The sequence below is a fragment of the Balaenoptera musculus genome, chromosome 3, assembly GCF_009873245.2.
Source record: "Balaenoptera musculus isolate JJ_BM4_2016_0621 chromosome 3, mBalMus1.pri.v3, whole genome shotgun sequence".
NCBI lineage: Eukaryota > Metazoa > Chordata > Mammalia > Artiodactyla > Balaenopteridae > Balaenoptera > Balaenoptera musculus.
The window spans coordinates 112,622,871-112,644,635 of NC_045787.1; the positions used below are offsets into that span (position 1 = coordinate 112,622,871).

The window sequence follows — 21,765 nt, forward strand, 5'->3', positions numbered from 1 at the left end:
AGGATTTCCTGGCAACCTGGGTGTAGGAGACAGTGGGTTAGATTTGACATGATTTAGAAAAATTTAAAAATGATAAGAGCCAACATTTATTGAGCATTTATGATGCACCAGACATTTTTTAAGTGATTAATTTAATCCTCACAATAATCCTATGAGATAGATACGATGATTAACTTTCTTTTTTTTTTCAAATGAGGAAACTGAGGCATAGACAGGCTAAGTGACTTGTCTAAGATCACACAGCCAGGATGTGAACCACCCAGGAACTCTCACTCCAGAGTTTCTTCTATACCAAGTAGCAGTTAAGATGTGAGATTTCTTACCCCTGAGAGTCATGAAGCAAATTCATACTGGTTATACTTGTTTCTTCACTAATTACATAACTTAATATTGTATATACTTGTATAATACTGTATGTAAAATTTTAGTAATATAATACAATAATTCTGACAGAACAGATTATGGTTAGAAGTAGATAATTTGTTTCCTAGTAATAGAGTATAACAACTTGGAGTGAGCTGTGCCTTGTCTGCCAACCAGGTACTACGTAGCCAGCTCCCTAACTACTAGTACCTGCTACAGATCAGAATAACTCCTGAAAGATAACATTTGTAATGTGCTACTAGCCCACATTTATACAGTACTTACTATGTACTGGAACCTTATAAGGCAAGTATTATTACGCCTACTTTAGAGATGAAGGAAAAGCAAGGTTCAGTGGTTTGCCAGGGTGACCCCAGGCTGTCTCCCTCCACAGCTCATGATTCTAACCACTGCGCCACACAGAATGTTTTTTGCACATCATGTGGAAAGGTGTGTTTTTCAGTAGAAACATTCATTCTTTGATTATCTGGAAGGGAGTCAATTATTTCAAGAAGAAGTCTTTAACAACCACGTAAAGAACCTTTAGGATATGTGTACACTGTTTACGAATATACAATTATAATAGAGCACTGCATATACGTATATGTATATGTAATGTATATGTCCCCCACCCTGTCGGTTTTCACTGGGCAGTGGTCTGTTATCAGCTAAGGATCTGTAACTAGTGCTAATGGATTTGGTTGTTGGAATTTTGTTTTTATAAATCCTCCCTAATGGGTCTTAATTTTACTAAATTCCAGCCTGATGGTCACTGAAAGCAGCTTCCAAATTAGCAAACATTAAAAAATTTCTTTTAATGTTTAAGAGTGCTCCCCACTCTTCCCCTTTGGGGACCCCACTGGCAGCCTTCTAGGCAGAGAGAGCCGGTCTTAGCCCTGTCGGTCTCTGCACAGTGTGGTAGTTAAGAACAGAGGCTTTGGGACCAGGCATGTAAGTTGAAGTCCCTGCCTGCTTCTTAGCAGCTGCCTAATTTTCAGTGACTTACTCTCCCTCTCTGGGCCTTGGTTCCTTCATCATTTAAATGGGGAAAGCATGACTGAGGCTGTTATGAGTTTGCAGCATGCAATTGACGAGTGGGAACAGGACTGGCACTCAGTGCGAGAGAGCTACTCTACGTGCCTTCTTCATGAGCATCTTCTCTCCTTGTCTTCTGGGTCCTGATTCTTTTTTCCCTGTCCTCTGCCCAGTCCTTCCCCCCATCCATGTGGGCCCAGGGCTCTGAGGTACCCCATCCTACTGCAAAGTCCTCCAAGCTCCTAAATAGCCTCCAATTTCATCCCTCACCTAAATGAAATCTCTGTTAGGGCAACTTAGAATCTGAGTAAAGTAATTTATCCTCTGGTAGGCCAGACTCCCACAGAGGCTTCTAAGTTGAACTTGTGCCCTGGGTTACAAAGTCCTGTTTTTTACCTCCAAAAGAGCAGTTAAACAGATTCCTTCCTTTCTTGGTCATAGCTACCACGTTACTTTATTTAGGCCCTCATCACCTCCCCCTGGACTCCTCTAAAAGCATCTTAGGTAGTCCCCGTTCTCGTATACACCATCACACCTTGCTGCCTACAGTCCTGACATACCATTTACTTGGCCACACATGTGTAAAAGGTTCTGTATTGCACAAGAACCATACACGTCAACACGGAAAAGATCAAGGGTCCAGTATGGAAATGCTAAAGGATATTTGTGGTGTGGTGTAGTGAGTGGCTGTGGGTAGGGGGAATTCATAGGAAATGCTCATCTGCCTAGTGACCAGGGGAATGAATTTTAAAATTTGCATAGGATAGTATTTTACATCTCTTAAATTAGAGGAAAAAATCCTAATAATACTTCATGCTTGCAAAGCATTGATGAAACCAGTTTCGTTGTATAATACTGTTGACATTGAGAAATAGTATAGCCCTTTGGGAAAAGAGTTTTGCAGTGTGTTTCACAAATATTTATGTCCTTTGACCCGGTAGCCTCACTGTCAGAAATCCAATTTTAGGAAATAACAGAAAAGAAGGAAAGAAAGCGATATGTATGGAGATGATAGTAAAATATAAATAATAAAAAGTGAACGTATAGCTAGTGGGAAGCAGCCGCATAGCACAGGGAGATCAGCTCAGTGCTTTCTGACCACCTAGAGGGGTGGGATAGGGAAGGTGGGAGGGAGACGCAAGAGGGAGGAGATATGGGGATATAGGTATATGTATAGCTGATTCACTTTGTTATAAAGCAGAAACTAACACACCATTGTAAAGCAGTTATACTCCAATAAAGATATTAAAAAAAAAAAGTGAATGTTTACCAGTAGAGAAGATATAAACAATGGTACATCAATGTTATGCTGACATAAACATGATAATTATAGGAAACTGTTTACTTTCTAATGCTTGGTAAATCCAACCACAAAATTATTTACCCTATACATATGTATTATAAATACATGCCTACTATGGGGAAGAATGGGAAGAATGTTAAACAAATGAAAGCAACTGACATATGGGGCATATGAATGTAGTCTATTCCTTTCCTTTCAAATATTTTTCTTATTGTTAAAATGCTATTTGTACAATAAGTAAAATTATCAAGGTAAACTGCAAAGACAACTCAAGGATTCCCTTTCTGTTACGGAATGAAGGCGGAACACTTCAGCATGGCTTCTTCACAGCCCATCAGAGCTGGCCCTGCATCCCCAGCAGGTCGTATTTCCTTCAAGCCCAGTCTCCTAAACAATGCCCCCCCCGCCCCCCCGCTCATTTTTGTCCCCTTCACCCCAGCCTTTCTTCCCATGTGTCCTTACCCTGACCACCTCTGATTCTCCAAACATTATCACAGCTTTGTGCTTTGCCCCACTGTTTTCTCCATCTGGAATCCCCTTTTCTTTGGAGCTCTGACCCACCTTTCAAGGTCTGACTCAGAAGCTACCTATTCTGCCTCCCTGAGGGTTTCCCACATCATTTTTTATCTAAATTAATCTTTCCTTTCCTTGTTAGACAAAGGGCTGGAGTCAGAAGCGTGTAGCCCTTTAGGATGTGAGCTTCTGATAGCAGAGGCTAGGTCTTTTATTTTATTTATTTATTAAAAAAAATTTTTTTTGTAGCAGGTTCTTATTGGTTATCCATTTTATACATATTAGTGTACATATGTCAATCCGAATCTCCCAATTCATCACACCTCCCTCCCGCCACTTTCCCCGCTTGGTGTCCATATGTTTGTTCTTTACATCTGTGTCTATTTCTGCCCTGCAAACCGGTTCACCTGTACCATTTTTCTAGGTTCCACATACATGCATTAATATACGATATTTGTTTTTCTCTTTCTGACTTACTTCACTCTGTATGACAGTCTCTAGATGCATCCACGTCTCTACAAATGACCCAATTTCGTTCCTTTTTATGGCTGAGTAATATTCCATTGTATATATGTACCACATCTTCTAGGGGCTAGGTCTTTTAATATCTACAGATTTAGCTGGTAATAGGTGTCACATGATTATTCCCTCCTTCAAGCTTGCAAGTCTGCCTGTTCAGGAAGAGCTAACACCTATCAGAGGGGAAGCAAGCAAAGCAGTCAGATGATGATATATCCAATGGTTTTATTATGGAGTAATACATATAAAAGGGTTAATTGATTTGTAATTTATTCAGGATGCAACTTGCTGGCCAAATTGCTACTGATTTTATTAATCAAACAATGGTATTTTGTATTTAAATGACCTTTCTTTTTATTTTTAAATAAAATAAGGCTATTAGTCATGATCTGAGTTTCCATGGACTCTGTGCCAGTAGTTGTAGGACTTTAAGAACGAGACAAACAATGCCTAATGTCTAGTAGCTCATCATGGACTCATTTCCTATTTATCTCATTTTGTTTCTCAAGAGAACCCTGAGTTTCCTCAACAGCTTTTAGGAATGCATCGCACCTTGAACGTGGGATTTTGTTGTATTTGAGAAAAATGAAAACTGGAGGAAAACTCAGGTATGGTGCATTCATTCACTCAGTCATTCATTTATTCAGTAAATATTTTTGAGTATCTTCTGCTTGCCTGGGTCCTCTCTAGGCTAGGAATACACTGGTGAGCTGCCACCACAGAGCTTACTGTGTTGAGGGAAATAGACAGTAAACAAGTAAACAAATGACAAATGATATTTGCTACAGAAGAGGGCACTGGGATAGAGAGTGGCTGATGGGGGAGGGAGTCACAGGGCAACACGTCTGCAGGGCTACTCAGTGGGGCTTCACTGAAACCACGCCTTAGTTTAGCTTCCCCTGCCTCGTCCTGCTTCTGCCCCTTCATTGCAGGCTTCTCACTCACTTGCACAGGGACCCTTGTCTCCAGCTCTGCTTCTAGAAGTGATGATCATTAGACTCAGAACTCCCTGGAGTCAGGGACTGTGCCTTTCTTGTTCACTTTTAGATGGAAGATTTAAGTGGGGGGCTGATGTGATCTGACTGTTTCAAAAAGTTCTCTGACTGTTGCTTGTGCGTGTTGGTGAGGAGGAGGGGAGGGTGAGGTCAGAGGCAGATGGATCAGTTGGAGGCTACTGTAGTAATCCAGGCAAGACAGGACTATGGCTTGGATTATATAAATTAAAGCATCTCTATTAAGCAAAGATTTTCATCCACAGTGATACTTACAAGACTCCCCTTCCATCAAGAAATTTGCAGGTGACCTTAGGCAGATGAATGTTAATAAAAGAATAATGCATTATGGTACATAATGGGAGGAATATATAAAAGATCAAATGCTTGTTAAGACTCTGAATCCATATATGAGCATTTAGTATGGAAATAATGAGACGGAAATGGGTAGTTGGTCTTTAGCTTAATTGCTGGAGTTAGTTACAGGTCCTTGGGCTGGGGGGACTATAATTTTTAAGATCTGTTTGACTCTGGGATAAAAGTGACAATTTGAAAATGACTCTTGTTCTTTCCACTTTGGGCTAGTAAATGCATTTGGTTTGCATCTATTTCTTGGAGGCAGTGGCGATTTATGTTCCTTCCTTGAATGCTCCTCAAATTCCTCTCTTCTTGTTAGTCCCTAACTCAGAATGTAATAATAATCAGCCTCTGAATACCTTAACAAAGGCAGCACATGATAGATATAAGGATAGGTAAGCTAAGGCTACACAGCTTAGGAAACATGATAACCGAGAAGAAGAAAAATGCTTTAAAGGATTATCCTTCCATGCAAATATTTATATATTCAAATTGCTGAACAGAAGGCAGCAGAATAACCAAAAAGGCAGTAGTTGTTTTGTCTGGTTGTGCGGACTTTGAGGAAGTGAAATCTCTTTTGCAAATGTGCAGTAGTATTTGCTCTTTAGAGAAAATTGTGTCAGATGATTCAACAGCAGGCCTGAGGAAGGGCAGAGAGGAGGCATCAGGCGCTCTGCTTTTCCCTCTTAAAGCTGAGCCAGGACGGGGGTGGGGGGGGCAGGTCAGCAACTCAGGCCAGTGAGTGGAGGAGCACTCCTGAGACCCACTGTGGACCACTCACTGAGCTGAGCTCCCCTGTGGAGGACAGCGGCCCCATTGCCTCTCCCTGCCATGCGGGGCCACCCCGGGAGCCACCTGCGGCTCTCCTCCATCCCTAAGACTGCCAGGCCAGAACCACTGTTACGGCATCTCTGCATAGTAAGGGCTCTTTTCCAGAGTTATAAACCCAAAAGGGACAGCAATGGAGGGCATGGAGATGATGGCCCCATACTCTCAGGCCAGCCTGGAACATCATCTGAATTCTGTTGTATGGATTTTTGATCATGAGGGGAATTACAGATGTTTGAAGTACATTAAAGCCTGTGGCTTCACATTTTACCCCCATCTGTCTATTCATTTGCTCACCATGGAGACTGCACATGATGTGTAGTGTGAGTACTATTTCTCTGTCTTCAGAGACCAAGATGAATGAGGAGAGGTCCCACCTGCCAGGAACTCAGTCTTTACAAAATTTAGAATCATTAGAGAGCCTTTTAAAAACACAGTCCCTGGGCTCCCACCCAGGAGAATTGGATTAGAAGCTCTGTGGGTAGGGTACTGACATTTTTTTTTTTTTTTTTTACAAAGCTCCCAAGTGGCTTCCTTTATGCAGCTAAGTATGAGAACTTAATTTGTTCTAGAGAGATACATTGAGTTTGATTTCGATCTAACGTTGGGTTTGGTCTAGACAGATGCAGTGCATCCTTGGGGAACAAGGGGAACAGATGCAGTGCATCCTTGGGGAACAATCCCTGTCCTCAGTGGTTTACAGTTAAGGGGTTATAGCCTAGATCCTGAAAACTATCCCAGAGATTCTCAACAGGGAATGATTTTGTTTCCATGTCTTCCTGTGGAGACATTAGAGACCGTGTCTTGGAGACATTTTTGGTTGACAAAACTTGTGAGGAGGGTGGTGCTACTGACACCTAGTAGGTAGAGGCCAGGGATGTTGCTAAATACCCTCTAATGCACAGAACAGTGCCCACAGCAAAGAATGATCTGGCCCCAAATGTCAACAGTGCTGAGGTTGAAAAAGGCTGGTTTTGTCTTAAGGGTAGTTTCTGCTTGTGAAACCAACATGGCATATAGTTTCCATTAGCTAGCATTATGCACTAACTGTGTTCTAGCTACATTATGTGTTAATAAACATTGATTATCATTTATTAGGTACTATTGTTTGTCCCCACTGTATAGATAAGAAAACTGAGCCCCAGAGATGAAATAACTTATCTAAAGCCACCTGTCTAGTAAATGAAGGACTTGGGATTTGCACACATGTAGTCAGTTTTCTAGCTGTAACAGTATGCTGCTGCCCAACAGGGTTTATTTTTCTTCTCCTGAGCGTTTTTCCAGGCAGAAAAGGGGTACATACATACTTGCGTTAGTTCTTCTTAGGATTGTTGCTTGAGAAAAACAAGACTACTTTTCCTAGGCAAAAGATGGCCGCTCTGAGCCAAGAGATTAATGGATGTCGGTCATTTCTGTGCCAGCTGGGGCCACGAAAGTGCTGAGAGGACTCCCCAAAGAGGACACTGATTGATGCTTTCGATACCGATGGATTCCAGCAGCGTTTGGCAGCTCCTGGGCATCCTGCAGCACAGTTTGGGGTAGTGCCTGACCAGCCAGACTGTGTTTGTGACAGCTCTGGTCTCCTTAACTCTGAGCATCTGTTGAAATGATGCCTCAGCAGGAAAACACAGTGGGAGAATGTCTGCTCAGAGCATGTGAGCGTCTGACTGGCCTCTCAGGCGTCCTCTAGAAAGCCCCAGTGTCCCCACATTCCCTTTGCTCGCTGGCCCTGTGCTCTCTGCAGATGGAGGAAATGAAACAGAACCCCAGTAGAGGTCAGCTGCCGTCTCTAGTGTCCCTACCTGTGGTCACCACACTAGGGTGAGGGGTTTCAGCCAGTTGTGCATCTACTGCTGGGCCTCATTGTCTCTCTTAGCACAGATTTAGGCCAGGAGGCTTTTGAGGGTTGGAGTAGCATCTGCCTTATCCAAGGGGCTCCTGCAGGCCAGCAGATTTAGTAACTTGAGACAGGTTACTAAAGCCACATATTTAGTAAGTGGAGAACGTGAGCAGGCACGCTCCTGGCCATGACACTATAAATTGCTACACAACAGGTTCCGTTTTCTTCTTATGGGAGTTTTTCCAGGTAGAAAAATGGGCCAGCTTATGGCATGAATGTAAAATGTGCACAAGATGGTGATTTTTGGAGGAAAGAACAAACAGACTTCTGCTGTTGTTAGAGGCCCTGGCCCACCTTTAGACAGGGTGGTGATGCCGGTGGAATGTTCCCCCCACACCCCTCCCCTCTAAGGTTGCCCCTCCCTCCTTCGTATTCTTCTCTGTGGGCACATTTTGTGCACTTCTGGGCTCCATCTCTATGAAAGAATCTTGAAATGAAGTTCACAGCAGGGAATTGAGGTTCATGGAGGGCACTGACCTGGTATGTTACCATTTTTTGTAGAGATTGCCCATTTTTGTTAAGAACACAGGCTGTTGCAAAGAATTTACAGTCTCTAGTATTGGCTGGGCTATTGGGTCTACTGTTCAGCTCTCTTTCCCATCTCCCACAGAATTTTTCCCAAACCTTTTTAAAAATTTTTTTTCAGGGTGCCTTCTACCTCAGAGGGTGATTCTGCTTCCTATTTATAGAGACATTGATGCTTTTAATATGAATTTCCTCAACTTTTTTTCCTGTTGGTGGTCATTAGTGCTATTCACTAAATAGCTCCATTTTTTTTTCTCCTTTCAAACACATGGCAGGATTATTCAGCACTTCCTGGCCCCGTTTGTGGTGGGGTGGGTGATGTGACTAATTGTTGACAGTGAGTTGTAAGCAGAAACAATGTGTCACTTCCAGGTGAAAGCATTTAATTGCTGATGTGAGACTCTCCAGGCCTGGATTTCCCTTTGGCAGGGTGGAAACATTTGAGATGGTGGCATTTCTATCAGCCTGGGTTCCTGAGTGAATTCCTCTGAATTCTGTTGCAAGATGGAAGTAGGATGAGCAATAAATAAACCTTTTTTTTGTTGTTGTTAAAAGCCAATAAAGCTTTGGTTTTGCTTGTTAACGCAGCATAACTTCACCTGCCTTGATTAATAGTCTGTCCCTTTTGCTCAACAATTACACTGCATCCATACCCACCCTCTTTGCCTTTCAGCCTTTCTCAGAGGCTTTCTATGCTGAGAAAACCACCCCTGATTAAACTCCTCCGATGGCTTCCTATTGTTCCTTAAAAAAGAACAAAAACAAAATCCTTTAGCGTGGTCCACAGCCTCTGGGTCCTGCGTGGTCTGGTTCCTGTATGCTTCTTTAGACTCATCCCACACCCCACTCTTCCTCATGCCTTCTGACTCTGCCACATTCACATTCTTTCAGTTCCTCTTATAGGCTGTATTTCTTCTCACCACAGGGCCTTTGTACAGCTTTGAACATGTTTTTTCCTGCCAGAAATGTCCTCCCCACCTCTGGTAAACTTCTCTCAGAGCAAACATGAGTTCTTCCGAGAAGCTTTTATTGACCTTCCCAGTTAGGTCATATCTGCCTTTAGAAGTTGTAATACCATGTTTTTCTGTTTCATAACACTGACTTCAGTTGGAACATTACAATGTATTGGTGTGATGTTCTGATGAATATCCGTCTTTCCCACCATGGTTCGTATCACGTCATTTTTATTCACTACCACATCCCCAGTGATTAGCACAGCATACTTTGTAGTCACTCAGAGAAAGCTTGTTAAATGCATGAATGAGGGTATACAGTCATACTGTCCAGTTTAGTAACCACTGGCCACATGTGCCTATTGAAATTTTAAGTAATTAAAAAAATGAAGAATTCAGTTTCATAATTACATTAACCGCATTTCAAGTGCTAAATATGAGGCTAGTGGCTACCATATTAGACGGTAGAAAACAGAACATTTCCATCATCATAGAAAATTCTGTTGGATGGTGCTGGCAGGATAAAGCCCAAGTTCCTTGTGCATGGCATATGATCCCCTCAAGGATCTGCTGCTGACAAACTTTCCAGTTTGTTTCTTTCCCACAATAGTACAGCCTCAGCCACATGCCCCTCTAAACATGTTCCTTTCATAAACGTGCCACTCTTCCTAAGATATCTGTGGCTTTTTAACTTTAACCTCTCTCTACCTAAATTGCCATCCCTTCCAGAACCTCTCATCCTTTAAGCCCCACCTCAAGCATTTCCACTTCTGGGAAGCATTTCCACTTCTGGGAAAAATCATTTCCTGAGGTCTAGACTGAGCTGGTCAGTGCTTCCTCTGACCCCCATGCTGCCCCCTTCCCATTCCTGTTTGCCTTGCTCAGACAGGATTGTGACCCTTTGTTCACACATCTCTCTCCAGTGCTACATGAACCCCGCTCAAGGACAAGGCCTGGGTCTTCTCAGTCTCTCCAGTGCTGAACACAGAGCTGGTGATGTAGTAGACATCAGTGAATGTTAGTTAAATGATGAGTCAGCCAGTGAATGAAAATCACAGGGGATATTATTTCCTTAGTACAGCAGTGTGAAGAAAAAGGGAACTGTGTTACTAAGTAGGGCTAGTGAGGGTTCTGCCTGCATTCTTCCCCCTCCCATGGTCCTGTCCCAGGTCTTTATTTCATGTGATACTAGCTTTCTGGTCCAGGAATCACCCAGGAGCTTGGCAGAGTCAGGAAAGGGCACCTCTGAAATTCTGGGATCTGGAAGGCTCTGCTGAGTGGCGCTGCTTCTTGAGGTGAGTGGGTGGGTCTCATCAGCTGGAAGGAAAGATAGCTGGTACCATGATTGCATCTTCCAAATCAAGCCACGTGTCAAGACGCTGGAACTGGGGGCCACCTGGGGTCTGAAAGAGGCAACTGCTATGAACTCTACTTTGCTCAGCTAACGAAGTGCAGAGGCTGTTGCTGCTGTGGTCAGAGCCTGTCTGTCCGCACCTTACCCGCCACACTGATGGCTCTCTGAGGGCAAGACTGTGTCTTACTTTCCTCAGGATCCCCCACAGGCTGATCAGTGACTGTAGGGCTTCCAGGCCGTGGCTAAAACAACTTGTCAGGTTAAACTAACCACCCTTATTGGTGATATTGCCTAATAATAGACATGCTTTTTGCAATGACAGTGATATAATTTTAGACAAAATATTCATGTGTTCCCATATTTTTTGGTAGCAGACCTTAGCTTAATTATGTCCAGAGGGGCCTCCATCTCCTCTACAGGTGGAGTTAAGGCTTCTATTGTAGAAAATAGGACCTTCCGGGTCTCCTGTCTCACTGTCCTTTGGCGCTTTGAACCTGGAGGACACACGCCCACAAAGCTCTTTCAGTGAATGGAGATGCACCTCATCCTCATTAAGACAGACCTGAAGTCAGGAAGGAGGAATAGATGATACAGGGGAAAGAAAGGGAGATAGCCTCCTTGTAAGCCTAGAAATGAAGAAGCGATAAAGAGGAGAGAGAGGAAGGGATGAGAGTGAAGGGCCCCGATGTGGGTCTTCAGTTAGACAAGCTGAAAAGAGCACTAAGCATCTTGTCTCTGTAACCAGTCACTCAGCAACGACCATGTGCCAGACACTGATCTTTCTTTACGGGTGCAGACTGGGCCAGCTGCACCTGAATGAATCACAGACTGGTTAGGTCTTCCCAGTTGGTGTGACTCAGAGTCCCCAAGCATTTATTTAGAGTTGATGTGCAGGGGGAGGGGAGAGTCTTTAAGAAGGATATTTATGCATGTTCCCTGGAGACAGAGCTAGAAATGGAGGAGTCGGCAAGATGTCTGTCACTCAGGTTGGCCCTGGGGGAGAAGACCAAGGCCTGTATATGTACTGGGGCTGTAGGCCAAAGCTGGAGGGATTGTTTTCTTTATCTGTGAAGCAAAAGTAGAGTTGCTTCTGGGCTTAACTGTGACTCAGTATGGGGAAGAAGCATCCTTACTTCTTGAAGAGGCATGCTTGGCTTCTGAAGGGACTGTGGCCTGTAAAGCCTGCGGGGGACTGAGATGGATAACAGAAATGTCTTAAGTAATGTGAACACTGACTCTAAGCCAGTGCAATGTGTGTATTAACACTGCCTCATTTATACCCACAGGCTGGTGAGGCCTGGGGCTATTTGAGGCACACGTGCTTTATTCCATTTGATTCTTATAACAATTCAATAAAGTAGGCATTATTAACCAGACTTTATAGATGAGGGAAGTGAGACACAGAGAGGCTAAGTGACTTGCTTAAGTGACCCCATTAATAAGTGGTTGGACAGTGATTAACCTCTAAGGGTACCTTCTTAGCCACTTCTCCAACACTGCCCTCCAAACACGGTGGGAAGGCTGAGTCACCCTATTAAGGCAGAAGTCGTGGAGAGCAGCCGTATCCTCACAAGGCCTTTTGGTCTTTGGGGGAGGAGTTTTAGGCTATAGGGACGATGTCCTTACCCAGGGGGACATTTCCAGCATTCTCTGGGAAGATAACAAAGGACAAGCTAGGGAATGTCTCTGGGGATAAAAGGACCCCTCTAGTCCCAAGGAAGGGGGAGCATAGCATCACTCAGTGACAGTGCTGATGTTTCCCTGTGGAGCTGTAGAGACCTTTTCAGTTTCCAAAGCATTTCCCGTCATACCAGTTCATTTGAAAGTTCACAGAAACCCTGTGAAGCAAAAGCGGGATATGCCTATTTTTCAGAAGGGGAATGAGGCCCAGAGAGCTTCAAAGACTTATCCAAGACCACGTGGTCATTAAATGTAAGAATCATGCTAGAAATCTCCTGACACCCTCTTCATCATTCCTTCCTCTTTACCAGGTGGTCCCTTGTGCCATGGTGGGGTAATTGTCTTTATGTGACGGAGGCTGACATTATGGCTGAGGCAGCCAGAGGACCAGACATGAGGGTGATGCCCGAAGAGAGGCAAACATTCAAATGAAGGACGTGATCCGGGGTGCAGTACCAGCCACAGAGTGGCACCCATTTCACTCAGATCTATGCATTTCAGAAATATAAAGGCTGATTCTATATTAGAGTTTCCCAAATACTGTTACATGGAAAACTAGTTTTACCAGATGCTCCATGAGAAAGGGAGTTCTGTGGTCAAGTCATACACATTGTACCCTTCTTCTTTTAGAGTAGCAATGCATGATCAAGGTTCTATAATGTCTTTAAGCAAAGAAGTCTTTTTGACTCTGCTTAACTCAAGGTCTCTAAATTTATTTGAACGCAAAAACTTTTTTTAAGGTCACCTATTAGCAGCTCATGGAACTGCCAAGAGCAACTAGTTTGTTTTAATCACTGAATTAATGGTTTGATTTGATATGTGGCAGAGCCTTAGGAATTTTTTTATGGTTTTATATTCCAGCCTTACGACACATATATATGTCAGGTGTAAATAAGCCTTGGTGCTAGTTGTTTCATAATTCAGAGACCCAGGGTTAGATTGTGCCCATGCAAGCATTCTAAAGTTCATAAATTAAAAATGAAATCTCATTATAATATCAATAAGATTTTAAAATGTTATGTATTTTCGCTGGTAATTCACGATAGAATAAATGTCAAGGAAAACTATGAGTCTGTCTGCTCTCGAATGATGGCATATGTGGTTTGAGAGAATTTACCTATTGGAGATTTTGAAATGAGCAAGGCTGACATTTTATGCAGGTCATTTATCATCTTCCTACCTATGGATTGCAGCAGACACTTGACATTCATGATGAGTATTTCTTGAGACCTTTATGATTCTCCTAATTAGCAAATACCACTAGAGTAAATAATTTCCCTCACAAAACCTTTTTATTCTGACCAAAACTGTCATGTTCATAGAGTGTTTTCACTTTTTCTTCTCATTCATCACCAGGGCTATTTTGTACTTGGTAGTTGACAATGAGAAGGAACATACATATAGGCTCTGAAGTGGTAGCCAGACTCTGGACTTGCTCAGTGATTCACCCTCAGTGACTGTGTTGCTAAGTTGGATTTATGTTTCAGAAAAACGGTGAATGCTTGCATTTTCATGGGCTGTTGGAATTGCTTGTGAATAGCCAAAACTGTGAATGTAAATCTGCAAATGCCAAACATCATCTTTTCTTTGGGTTGTCAAATACATCTTCACCTTTCACCCTGTGTTGGGAAGCAGGAGAATATTGTGGCTTGGGGAAGGAAGGAAATGCTAGAAACTCAGGCTTGTTACCATTCATTACCAAGCAGTCTCTTCCGCAGGGTTTCTTTGAACCCCAAGACCATGGATATCTCAGCACCTTTAGGAAGGGATTGCTGTGCTTTGCTGAAGCGTCTCAGTGAGCTCTTGAGATAAGCTAAAAAGTGAGTTTCCCTACACTAAGTAAATAGGCTTGTACATACTTGAAACTGCAGCCTGACTCCTCCCCTCCTGTAATTCTATGCTTTTGAATATTCATCTAAGGCCACCTTTCCCATGATTTATCAATTTTATCTTCAGGACTCAGAGTCTTTGAAAAAAGCTATTTTTCCTAGAATTTTTGATTATTATTAAAATTAAAAGGACAGGAAGATTTTTATCAAACTTGGAAGCTCTCTCTAGATGAATGCCACAGATATATGTGGTTTGTTGAAGGATGGTTCATCCCACACAAATTAAGATAATCAGACAAGAGGAGAAATGCCAAGAGGCCAATTTGGGGGCATCGGAAACCCCCCCAGTAGTCACCCTGTAAAAGAGCTGGAAAACAAAACAAACCCTCAAAGGCTGATCAGCCACCTTGCGTATGTGGAAAGCGCATTGGTGTTTAAGCATGTGGATCTTCGCGGCTCTGCGGTTTTCACCAGGATGAATGGTGTCATCTAACGTAAGAGCAGATTCTAAAGAATCCAGAGTATATCCAAAGTGGAACCGTAATTGAATTTTGCTCCTTAGGGACTCAGTCTGACCAGCCACTGTGGGTGTGAGGGCTACTGGGTGCTGGTGGCCATTAAAGACACCTTGAGGTTGATTGAGGAGGTGGGACTTACTCTTTTGAAAGTCTAGTCATGCTTCCTATTAAAGGTTTTCATAAGCCTTGCGAGTGAAATTCCTCTGAGCCTCCCAGAACCATGGAGCCCACAAATCCTCTACAGTAAGACATTTTCTACACAAGTCCCCAGGCACACAGGGAAAGCTCAATAAATGCTGTTCACAGAGCTGAGTGATGTGTTTTTCATGAAAACTTGGGAATTGGCCTGCTAGCTGATGGGAGCATTCACTGTAATCTTGTCCTTGCTAGTGGCTTGGAGGTTGAAAATCTGCTCTTTTGTTCTCCAGGCTTGAAGCCTGTTCATGGAGTAACTGTCATGATTCATCTCTCTCTCCTGGTGGGCTGGGAGTGAAGGAAGGAGCTCTGAGCAGTCCTGCAGGTCTGGAAGTTCCCTGTCTAGAGGCAAGTTGGGTAATCAGTGTTGTCACCGTCCTCTTGTGGGAACAGAAAATAAGCATGAACACAAAGGCAGGCCAGCAGCCCTGGAGTTGGGAAGGCCGGGAGCGGTGGGGAAGCTTACCTTCTTGACTTCGTATTTAATGGCGAGTCTGATCCGGCTCAGACTTGGACGGTGGTGGTCGGACCAGACTTGGAAGTTCACATCACCATTTAAAATCGCTTCCACCTCTTCTGTGTCTCGGCATAGGTCCAGCACGCCCACCACAAAATCCTTGCATTGCATAGATAACTTCCTGTAATCGTTCTAACAGAATAAAGAGAAATCAGGGTTGTGTCACACTGAGCCCCACAGATGGGCTTGCCTAGCATAGCAGTGTCGATCAGCAAAACTGTCCACCAAGCGTGAGCTTACAGAGTGCGTTGGAACCAGAGGATATGCTGGATCCAGAAGGCAGGGCAACTTCTCTTGACACAACAATCTAGAGGGCATCTTCTCTAAGCCAAGATTCGTCAAGGTGTGCTCCTCAGCCACCTGTATCAGAGTTACCTTGGGTGCATGCTATAACTATGATTCCCAGGCCCTGTTGCAGACTTACTGACTCAGAATTCCTGGGGATGAGGCCGAGGAATCTGTCTTTTAACCTCGTTCTCTAAGTAATTCTGATGCCTACCAAAGCCCACCCTGAGCTCTTTGAAAGCAGCAGTTCTCCTTGCCTAATTTTGAGCCAAATCTGAGGGAGGAGCTATAAGGAAATGCACTTTTAAGGCTGATGGAAATATCACTTAACTCATTTACCACCAATCTGTAATGGCAACTGCTCTACGCAGGAAGTTTACTGGAAAGATATGGCTGATATGCTAAATTTGGGGAAAAAATGTACACAGGTGTGCTTTCTTTTAACATGCTGGAAAATCTGCTTGTAAATTATAAATTTAAAAATCAAATGTAATTTAAATCTAACAGAATCCTTTCTTACCACAGATCCTTTTGTACAGCAAATCATGACACCTTAAATTACTTGCCTGTTGAATAATCATTTTCAGACCTTGACCTCTTTTTTGTTTTGTTTTGTTTTTTTTAGTGAGTTGCCTCTGGGTTTCTCTCGTCTCCTCCCTAGGCATACGTTTCTAAATTATCTTTCAGAGGCTGACTGCCTTTCCTAGTGACATGCCAACTTCTCTCTCCCCTAAAACACACTGCTTCAATTCCAGATAATGATCCAAAATGTTGGACAAAAGAATGTTTCATGTCACCTTCAAACTACTACGCCCCAAAAATATTTTCCCCTAAAGGCTTCCTTATTGGTTTCTTAGTTGAAACGAGTCTATTCAGAAGCAACACAAGAACCAAATGTCACTTTCAGTGTTAATCAATGTCAAAAGCCCTGAGAGTGGTAAATAGTAGTTGGTAAATAGGAGTGCAGTTTTGCTTTTCCAGAACCTGGATTCCTCAGCAAATAGATGGGAGGCTGGCAAACTGCAGAAGCTCAACAATTTTTCTAAATCAATGATTCGTTTCTCCTTGCAGCACTGCTGCTTCAAAATGTCCCTTTGCGTTAGAGAAAGAAGTAAGTGTTGATAAGTGTTTGTTTGCTAAGAAAAGGGAAAGGGTCAAGAAAATGTTTTCAGACAAGAGTGGCTACCCTTCATTTCTATATAGAATTTAGGGATAAGCAGGGTGCTTTGGAAATGCTGGGTAGAAAAATGACGCTCAGCTCAGGCAGACTGTCATGGGCAAGTCAGACTGTGCCATCCCAGAGCCTCTGCGCATTTCTGGGTTCAGTGCAGTTCAGAATGGAAGGTACCACTTCATTAGAGACTTTCACTTCCCTGGGCTCTTTCAGCTAGCCGGCCATATAAAAGGGAGACACACCAGAGCAGCCAAAACAGCTGGTTTGCTTTTTGCCTTCTGTATTAGACGCTCAGTCTGGAAGGCAACATGCCTGGTGTCTGCAGATGGCTGGAGGAGGCAGGCCTGGGCCTGCCAGGAAGACAGAGATGATATGGACATGGGTATGGATAGATGCAGACGGGAGGGTCATGCCAGGCCCAGGCCTCCCAGAGAGAGCCATGGGCACACATCTCTGCGGAGTTGTGATGATTAGGAGAAGTGGGTCAACCCTGAGCTCAGCGAGCCTTTCAGCCACATTCCTCAACTTTAGTTGGAAAGATGAGACATGTACCTAAGACTTCACAGGTGCCCTTTTACAAATAATTCCATATTCCTGCACACTGAAGTCTGCCAGGCCCAGTGGGTGACAGCTGTTCTACCTCCATCATCTTACTTAATCCTTATAAAAACCTCATGTTAGAAGGACTGTCAGCATTTCCAGCTCACAAGCGAGAAAACTGAGACTCGGAGAGATAAACTAACAGGCTGAATCCACTTTTCCTTATGTTGGTCACTTACTCATCTCTGGTTACTCTCTTACCTTCCTTGAAGATTTTAGCTTCTGTCTTAACTGTTGCTCTCCCAACATTAACTGCTGTTGTTATTGGTGGTTTCAGTATCCAAGAAGATGTCCCTTCCATTACCCTGCCCTCTCATTTCCTTGACACCATCTTTTCCAGTGACCTTATCCTCAACTCCAACTCAACCATTCATTCTCTTAGTTATTCCCAGTAACTGCAGCTCCTCCATGACCCTAACTTTAGGTCTCCCTCTCTCTGACCACTACCTCCTATATGTCCAGCTTTCTTCACCCGGGACCCCAATTCTAGCAGTCCTTTGATTCCACCAAACCTACAAGCCATTGACCACACCACCTTTTCACTGGTTTTCGTCCCCCTCAGGCCCCTGTCTCCCTCCTCGCAGAGCTTCTCTTTTATGGGTAGTCTTTATCATCATCCTTGCACACATCAACTCTCTTACCCTCCTCTTATTTTGTCCTCCTCACTGGATGAAAGCCTGACCTTGGTTGCGTCTAGCTCTCCACTACTCTGCTCCCGCCTCTGCACAGTTAACGCGGCTGGAGAGCACACACCTGCACTGAACAGGCGTGCTGTAAACTCACTACATCCAACCTCAAGCAGTCCGTGGTGCTCCTGGGCAATTTATCCTCCTCCCTGTCCCAAACAAGCATTTCATACCTCTCTAGTCTCAGTTTTCTAACACTTCATCCCCCTCCTAGTTTCCTATTTTACTTGGAAAATAGCGCTCATCGGAAGAGAAGCTTCACATGGTCGCACCATCCACATAGTCTGCTTTCCTCTGTGCTCATGGACTCTTTTCCCTCTTCTTACTCTTCCTGCTCTATCTAAGGCCAGCTCCTCCACTTGTGTCTTGGATATCAGTCCCTTACGCCACTCAAGGACATGGCTCCTGCGCTCTTCCTTTCTCTCCCCTGCACTGTTAATTTCTCCCTTTCTCTGTTGGCTTAGTATACAAACATGTTGCTATTGTCTTGTCTTAAGAAGGAACTCCTCTTGACTCCACTTCCCTCTCCAATTACTACTCTAGTTTTCTGTTCCATTTTATAGAAAAACTCCTCATTAGACTTGTTTACACTCATAGTTGACAGTTGTCCTCCTTATACTCTTTCTTATTCCATTCAGTAAGGCTTTAACACTCTACCCATTGCCTCCACTGAGACTGTCCTTTCAAGGTCACAAGTGACTTTCATATGCTAAATCCAGTGGTTGCTTCTCAGTCCTCATCTTACATGACCTGTTAGGTGCTTTGACATAGCTGATCACTTCCTCCTCCTTGATACACATTCTTCACTTGGCTTCTAGCATAACATACTTTTCTGTTGTTTTTCTTCCTGAATGAGTACTTTTGCGTCTTTGTTGATTAATTCTCGTGTCCCTGATGTCTTAGTTTTAGAATGCCCCAAAGATGTGCCCAGTCTTTTGAATTCTCCTGTCTGTTTACACTCATTGCCTTAGTGATCCTATCTAAAATCATTAGATGCCATCCATATGCTGATGACTTCAAATTTTATGTCTTTAGCTCAGCCCTCTCTCCTGAACTTGAGTCAAATATATCCAATTGCCATCTTGGTATTTCCACTTAGATGCCAAATAGGCATTTCAAACTTAATGAAACTAACTCTGGACCTGGTCTTCTCCACCTTGTTAGTATTCCCCAACTTTTCAGTTGTCCAGGACAAAAAATCTTGGATTTATCCTTGATTCCTCTCTTCCTCTCAAAACCGACGTATAATTTAGTAGCAGATCCTACCAGCTCTACCTTCTAAAAAAAAAAAAAAAAAAAAAAAAAAATATATATATATATATATATATATATATATATATATAAAAGATCTGACCTCTTTTCACCAATTCTACTATTTCTACCTTGGTCTAAGCCATCATCATCTCTTGCTTGGACTAACCAAGAGACTCTTAACTGGCCTCCCTGATTCTATGATTCTATCCTGGTCTTCCATAGTCTATTCTCCATACATCAGTCAGATATTTAGGAAAAGTAGTCAGGTCATGGCACTGGTCTGCTCAAACCCTCCAGTGGCTCCCCATCCACTCAGAGTAAAAGTGGAGTCATTATACTGTCCTATAAGGACATATATTATCTAGCCTCTCCATTCTCTCGCTGATTTCATTTCCTGTGGTTTTCTCCCTCCCTCAGTCCACTCCAGCCACTCTGACCCCCCTGCTATTCTTCAAACACACTTGGCATGGACTAGACCTTTGTACTAGTTATTCTCTTTACTTGGAATGCTCTTTCCCCAGGTATCTACATGAACAACTTTTTTAACTCCTTCAAGTCTTTGCTCAAATGTCACTTTCTCAGAAGCCTTCCTTGACTGTCTTTAAAAAATTGTAACCCTTCTCCATTTGCAATCACCCTTTCCTGCTTTTTTTTTCTTCATAGTACTTATGACTTTCTGACATCTATACATGTTATTTATTATAATTATTGTCCATATCTTTCACTAGAATGTAAGCTTCTCGAAGGCAGGAATCTTTGCTATTTTGTTCACAAATATATCATTAGAGCCTAGAATATTTCCTGGAACATGATAGGCACTCAGTAAATGCTTGTTGAATCTATTGGAGCAGTGTACTTGTCTAAGATGACATAGTGACTAAGTGGTAGAGCCAAGTTTCAAGACAGGTCAGTCTGACCCAAATCCTGTGCTCGTCCCTCTCACCATGTTTCCCCTTGGTGAGCAGCGTGTTCCCTTCTACTTAGCACACTTAAAACTAGAGACTTAATTGGGGCTGACGCTCAACTAACTTGGAGAAATAAAGGGTGGGCTGGGATATGGATATTTGAATACCCAACAGATTCTGTAGTGTAGTAGATGAGTGCACAGGTTTTGAAGTCAGAAAGACCTGGAGTTTGAACTTCTTTTTTACTACTTGTCAGTTGTGGGAAATAGAACAAGCCATGTAACTCTTCTGCATCTCAGTTTTTAATCTGTAATACTATACATACCATATAATGATTGGGAGAATCAATACCAAAACAATGTAAAATGCTTAGTGTAGTTAACAGGAAATAACACAAATAACAAAATAAATAAAAACCTAAATAAATAAAAATTGATAATAAATATAAAGCCTGTAAATGGTAATTTTAATTAGTTACCACCTTATTTTGACCACTGATTTCAAACTCTAGACGTCTTGCTTTTTGTTGTTTTTAGTTACTGGATTGGGAGCAAGACTGGCCCATGGAGAGGAGAACACAAAATGCTGGAGAAACCCTTGTTTCTTCTCTCTCTCTCACTCATGTCTAATCCATATATTAAAAATATACTCTGAATTTGTTCACTTCTCTTCATCTCTGGTGATCACATCAGTCCTTCCCAGGGTAGCACCTCCAGTTACCACACACAGGTTATCAGTATTGAACTTGATTAAATCTGTCATCTTGCCCATCCCCAAATCAGTCTGAGTGATGTTGTTCACCTTGATGAGATCAGAGTAGTGGATAGTGTCAGCATCACGGCTTACCAAATGAGATATCTTTTTTTGTACCCACAAAGATCTTTCTCATTTTGCACAACTTACACTTGGCCTGTTTAGGAGTAATACAGTGAACAACAAAGTGACCCTTGGTGTGATAGTCAGATGGAAATTTTCTCTAGTCTTGTCAGTGCTGATGATATCCAAAAAACCAGCAGTGTAGGTTATATCAGTTTGGACCTTGCCATCCATCTCAGTGAACTGCTGTATGCACATCTTCTTTACTTAATCTCCTATTAGGGCATACTCAAGTCTCTTCTTAAAGAAAGTGACAAGGGACCGCCATTCTTAGCTTGTGGGGACTGCTGGATGGACACAGAGTTAGCAGACAAGTCAATTTGTCCAGATTCAGGGCTTTGAAGCTGCTACATGCTGCAGTGCTTCTTGGGACCATGAGCTGTAGCTGTGCTGGGCATGGAACAAAGAGGCCCTAGAGTTTTGCCTTTTCCAGAATGTCATGTAAGTGGAATCATATAGTATATAATCCTTTGAGACTGGCTTCTTTCACTCAGTATAATTCCTTTGAGATTCATCCATATTGTTGTGTGTGTTAATGGTTCATTTCTTTTTTTTTTTAAAGTTTTAGTAATTGTTCTTTTTTTTTTCCCTTTTAATTAATTAA

General features: G+C 42.8%; 1 protein-coding gene and 1 pseudogene across 2 annotated transcripts in view; both read right to left on the reverse strand.

Moving 5' to 3' along the window:
• Positions 1-21,765, reverse strand: part of TRPC7 (transient receptor potential cation channel subfamily C member 7) — a 135,542-nt gene that overhangs the window by 75,842 nt on the left and 37,935 nt on the right. For both annotated transcript variants that reach the window (XM_036847238.1, XM_036847239.1), the window contains one exon: positions 15,331-15,513. In XM_036847238.1, the coding sequence (XP_036703133.1) occupies positions 15,331-15,513 (183 nt within the window). The remainder of the gene's footprint in view (positions 1-15,330; positions 15,514-21,765) is intronic.
• Positions 20,946-21,559, reverse strand: LOC118891942 (annotated as a pseudogene).